This window comes from Sphaeramia orbicularis, chromosome 10 (assembly GCF_902148855.1).
Source record: "Sphaeramia orbicularis chromosome 10, fSphaOr1.1, whole genome shotgun sequence".
Taxonomy (NCBI): domain Eukaryota; kingdom Metazoa; phylum Chordata; class Actinopteri; order Kurtiformes; family Apogonidae; genus Sphaeramia; species Sphaeramia orbicularis.
This window is the reverse complement of record NC_043966.1, coordinates 52,017,296-52,023,295: the sequence shown is the minus strand read 5'-3', so window position 1 is coordinate 52,023,295 and position 6,000 is coordinate 52,017,296. Positions and strand designations below refer to the sequence as shown.

At 33.0% G+C, this 6,000-nt stretch overlaps 1 protein-coding gene across 1 annotated transcript in view; it reads left to right on the top strand.

The window, feature by feature from the left end:
- Positions 1 to 759: 759 nt before the first annotated feature.
- gabra2b (gamma-aminobutyric acid type A receptor subunit alpha2b) overlaps positions 760 to 6,000 on the top strand; it is a 79,787-nt gene continuing 74,546 nt past the window's right edge. The window contains exons 1-2 of the mRNA XM_030145652.1: positions 760 to 1,023; positions 1,565 to 1,646. Of these exons, the coding sequence (XP_030001512.1) occupies positions 1,579 to 1,646 (68 nt within the window). The 5' untranslated portion in view covers positions 760 to 1,023; positions 1,565 to 1,578. The remainder of the gene's footprint in view (positions 1,024 to 1,564; positions 1,647 to 6,000) is intronic.

The window sequence follows — 6,000 nt, the reverse complement described above, 5'->3', positions numbered from 1 at the left end:
CACTTATTTTTCTTAAGAAATTTCAGTTTTTTCAGGTTATTCACATCTTTTTGGTTTGGATAATTTATAAACGTAAGTATTTTCATAATTTAATGGGAGTTTTTTTGCACTAAAACAGACAAACATTTGCTTTTGTCATTATTTATAGCTTATTATTTGACTGGTCTGGCCACTGCAGATCCAACTGGGCTGAACATGGCCCCTGAACCAAAATGAGTTTGACACCTCTGCTCTAAGTACTGAGTTGAGGAATCTAAATAATAAATGTACTCTGTGATTGGCCACATTTTTTTTTAGTGTCAAGCTGAGAATTAAAGGCAAGTTCAGAGTCTCCCACAAATCTGTCAAACACCTCCTAATGGAACCCAGACGATCACTTTCCAAACCATTGCCTTTCCATAAATCAATACGTCACCTTGGATTATTGACTGCACCTTCATGATAATGATGAGCGCATTTGCACGCGCTGCAGCGGAAAGAAGGAGCTCTGTGAATACCAAGCTGCCTCTAGGACCCAGTGACCCCCCCCCCCCCCTCTTCTTCTTCTTCCTCTTCCTCAGCCTTTGTAGTTTTTCTGTGGAGATGAGGGAGACTGAGATGTGCTTCTTGCTTATCACGATTCACATCGAGCTCGTACGGAGCTGAGGAGGATGCAGAGCACAGCAGCACGGTAGAGCCGCGCTCCGCTCCACTACTGCGCCTCTCCAGTTGCGTTTTTTTTTTTTTATTATCTCATTTCTACCCGCTCTTCCATTTTTTCCTCATTTTCGTTATTATACGTTCCATTTTTTTTAATTTAATTTTTTTTTTTTTATTTGAAGGGGGACACATGATGAATCGAGTGCATTTCTCCTAGCTGCTGCGACCATGATTTTTGGTCAATGCTCGCATCTTTGTTCTCATGACAGACTTGCGCTCGTTCAGTGTAATCCAACCAAAAGGAAAGAGCGGTGAATCGCCTTTAACTTTGTTGCATCTTCGACGATTCCAGCTGCAGCAGGTAGCCTACTTTCTCCACTTGAGGTGAGTGGGATTTTTATTTATTTATTTATTTATTTATTTATTTATTTATTTATTTATTATTATTTTTTTCCTTCTGTCATATAGACAAAGGGTAGATTTATTTTCCCTCCTTATTAACGTGGATGCTTGAGCAGCGTGGGAGAACAGAGCAGCTCCATCTCTCATTCCAATCCATCTAATATTATTATTATTTGATGACATGTTTTTTTTTTCATGGATGCTTCAGATCGGTGCATTCAATTATTGGCTCGGTTTTAGTATTTTTTTTGGGAGCACAAACGTTCAGTGAGTGGAGGCGTGGGACGTGTCACTGAATACTAATTACTGTCAGTGTTGTTTTTCCTGCTCTTCTTCTTCGCCTTCATTTGTGTTTTTTATTTATTTATTTATTTATTTATTTTATGCCCCAGTTCTGTGCTTCCTAAAGGGGGATCCCCCAGAATGACTGATGTGATGCTCTAATGTGTGCAGTAGGTCACATGCATGAACTGAAGCCTCTTGCATGTCAGCTGTGTTCTCATGAGCCTCCGTTGGTGTGTAGGTGTTAAAGCAGCCATGTGGAGCAGGGACAGCGCGTCTTTAATTCTCATCTTCCTGGCGCTCACAGATCTGGGGAAAATCAGGTGAGTCTCTTTTTTTTGACTTGGAGGAGCGATTATATGAGCTGTCTGTCCGGGGGGGGGGGGGGGGGGGGGGGGATGGAAGGAAATCTGTCTCATCAGATTTTGAATGATAAAAGCTATTGAATTTCTAGCACTGATTTTTTTTTTTTTTTTGCACTGAAATTAAGAATTGGAATGTTTTTTTGCACTGAAATTAAGTATCTGATTTTTTTTTTTACACTAAAATGAAGTATCTGAATTTTTTTTGCACTGAGATTAACTAGCTGAATTTTTTTATTTTTTTTTTGCACTGGAGTTAAGTATCTGATTTTTTTTTTGCACTAAAACTAAGTAGCTGAATTTTTTTTTGCACTGAAATTAAGTATCTGATTTTTTTTTTTTTTTTTTGTACTGAAATTAAGTATCGGATTTTTTTGGCACTGAGAGTAAGTATCAGAATTTTTTTTTTTTTTTTTTTTTTTGCACTGAAATTAAGTAGCAACATTTTTTTTGCACTGAAATTAAGTATCTGATTTTTTTTTTTTTTTTGCACCGGAATTAAATATCTGATTTTTTTTTTTTATGCACTGAAATTAAGTATCTGATTTTTTTTTTTTTTTGCACTGAAATTAAATATCAGAATTTTTTTTGCACTGAAATTAAGTATCTGATTTTTTTTTTTTTTGCACCGAAATTAAATATCTGATTTGTTTTTTGTTTTTTTTGTACTGAAATTAAGTATCTGATTTTTTTTTTTTTTTTTGCACTGAAATTAAATATCAGAATTTTTTTTGCACTGAAATTAAGTATCTGATTTTTTTGCACTGAAATTAAGTATCTGATTTTTTTTTTTTTTTTTTTTTTTTGCACTGAAATTAAGTATCTGATTTTTTTTTTTTTTGCACTGAAATTAAGTATCTGAATATTTTTTTGCACTGGAATTAATTATCTGAATTTTTTTTGCACTGGAATTAAGTATCTGAATATTTTTTTTGCACTGAAATTAAGTATCTAAAATTTTTTGGTGCTGAAATTAAGTATCTGAATTTTTTTTTTTTTTTTTTTGCACTGAAATTAAGTATCTGAATATTTTTATTGCACTGGAATTAATTATCTGATTATTTTTTTTTGCACTGGAATTAAGAATCTGATTTTTTTTTTTTTTGCACTGAAATTAAGTATCTGAATTTTTTTTGCACTGGAATTAAATATCACAATTTTTTTGTCTCTGAATTCAACTATGTTCATAAATTTAGAATAAAAAAAAATTCAGATACAAAAAATTTCAGATCACACATCCGTGCTGAGTGTCTTCCTGCATTGGTGTCACATGACCAACCTAACATAACTTAATTGGCTGGCTGTTGGTTCGCCTTGAGATAGAATCAGTTGCTTATCCTTGGTGACCCGGATGTGTGATCAGAATTTTTTGTGTCTGAACTTTTTGCGTCTGAATTTTTTGCTTCAGAATTTTTTGTATCTGAATTTTTTTAATTCTAAATTTACAAATGTAGTTGAATTGACATAAAAATTCAGATACTTAATTTCAGTGCAAAAAAACATCAGTGCTAGAAATTCAATGGCTCTTTATAATTCAGAATCTGATGAGACAGATTTACTTCCATAAGGGAGGGTTCCCTATCTTACCATGTCTTATTATTATTACATTTATTTTATTATAAACAATTATATAATTTTCTGGCTACCCTAGACCAGTGTTTTTCAAACTGGGGTCGGGACCCCACGTGGGGTCGCCTGAAATTTCTAGTAATTGATAAAAATAAAAAATTAAAACTTACTTATAAAAAATTTATGGTGAGTTTACAGAGACGATCTCAGTCTATAACAGACCAACTGTGAAGCTGAAACTGCAGCACTGTGGTTCTGTTTATCTGTCAAATGTTCACTGTGGTCAGTTTCAGATGCTGCAGCTCTTTCATAATTCATAGTTTCAGTTCTTGTTTGTTCAGTATTAATTATCAGCCTTGAAAATCCCAGCTGGACTGACTGGACATATCCTGACCAAGGAAAATCACATTCTCACTTTGTGCAGTAATCTACACCTGGATTTACTGCCTCCGACCATGACAATAGAATAGAATAGAATAGAATAGAATAGAATAGAATAGAATGTCTTTATTGTCATTGTACAGGTACAACGAAATTAAAAAGTGCAATCGTCCTAGGTGCCATAAAAAAGTATAAATAATGTATATAAAAGAGTATACAAACTAAAATGTAAAAGAAAAACACTGATGGCATAAATATCTAAAAAAAAAAAAAAAAAAAGCATAAAAAAGAGTGTTACTAGAAGAATAAAGGACACATAATATACATTATATAGACTAAATGTCCTCTAAAATTAATGTTTATTTACAACAGTATAGTAAACATGAACAAAAACAAACAAATTTTAGCCAAAAAGAAAAGAAAAAAAAAGCCTCCATTTTGAATGTCTAGGGTCTCCAGAAATTTATGATGTTAAAATGGGGTCACAAGACAAAAAAGGTTGGAAACCACTGCGTTAACAGCAGCGGGAAAAATTATTAGACCATCAAAAGTCATCAGAAACAATGGTTCTGTAATCCAGTCCTAACTCCTGTGTGTGTCATGTGACTAAAACAGACAGAAAAGAAAACATGGAATGTCTGAAAGCACTGTTTTTGTCAGTACAATGACTGAGATACTGATGGAAGAACTGAAGGGATTTTGGTTTTTATCAAGAAAACATGTTAAATGGATAAATATCAGCTCTGAAATTAAACTACTATGAGCTGTTTTTGTTGGTATCATTATATTTGTCCAAACAAACGGACCTTTAGTTGGACCAGGCATTAAAATGAACAAGAAACTGAAGAAAACAAGGGATGGTCCAATCATTTTTTCTGTGACCGTATGTCGTCCCTTTGATTCACTGCAGCCCTATCACATGAGAGAGACAATCACCATACATAAATTGTGATAATAAAATAATCATTGTGGTCAGTTTCAGATGCTGCAGCTCTTTCATAATTCATAGTTTCTGTTCTTGTTTGTTCAGTATTAATTGTCCTCCTTGTAAATCACAGCTGGACTGACTGGACAGATCCTGACCAAGGAAAATCAAATTCTCCCTTTGTGCAGTAATCTACACCTGGATTTACTGCCTCCGACCATAATAATTACATTATATAGACTAAACCTCCTCTAAAATTAATGTTTATTTGCAACATAGTATAGCAAACTATTACATGATCAAAAACAAATAAATTTTCGCAAAAAAAAAAAAAAAAAAGTCTCTGTTTTGAATGTCTGGAGTCGCCAGAAATTTGGGACGTTAAAGTGGGGTCATGAGCCAAAAAAGGTTGGAAACCACTGGTCTAAAGATTCAAAATGGAGACTTGTTTTTTTTGCTAAAATTAATGTTTTTGTTCATGTAATACACTGTAAAAAAAAAAAAAAAAATCTATAATTTAACGGAATTTTCAATGTTTATTTAACAGATTTTTCCTGTATTTTTAAGATACAGGAAAATATTAATGAAATGACAAAAACAGACTGTGATTTTACATGTAATGTAAAGTAACATGAAAAAAACTGGAACTGTGAATAGCCATAAAATTTCCATTTGTTTAAAAGAATTTTTTTTTTTTTTTTATTTTCACAGAAAAATACAGTTAAAATACATTTGCAGTAATTCAGTGTCCACATTTTGGAAAAGGTCATGTGATAGGGCTGCAGTGAATCAAAGGGACGACATACGGTCACAGAAAAAATGATTGGACCATCCCTTGTTTTCTTCAGTTTCTTGTTCATTTTAATGCCTGGTCCAACTAAAGGTCCGTTTGTTTGGACAAATATAATGATACCAACAAAAACAGCTCATAGTAGTTTAATTTCAGAGCTGATATTTATCCATTTAACATGTTTTCTTGATAAAAACCAAAATCCCTTCAGTTCTTCCATCAGTATCTCAGTCATTGTACTGACAAAAACAGTGCTTTCAGACATTCCATGTTTTCTTTTCTGTCTGTTTTAGTCACATGACACACACAGGAGTTAGGACTGGATTACAGAACCATTGTTTCTGATGACTTTTGATGGTCTAATAATTTTTCCCGCTGCTGTTAACACAGTGGTTTCCAACCTTTTTTGTCTTGTGACCCCATTTTAACATCATGAATTTCTGGCGACCCTAGACATTCAAAATGGAGGCTTTTTTTTTTTTTTTTTTTGTTCATGTAATACACTGTAAAAAAAAATCTGTAATTTAACAGGATTTTCACTGCATATTTTACAGATTTTTCCTGTATTTGTAAGATACAGGAAAATATCAATGAAATGACAAAAACAGACTGATTTTACATGTCAAATGTAAAATAACATGAAAAAACTG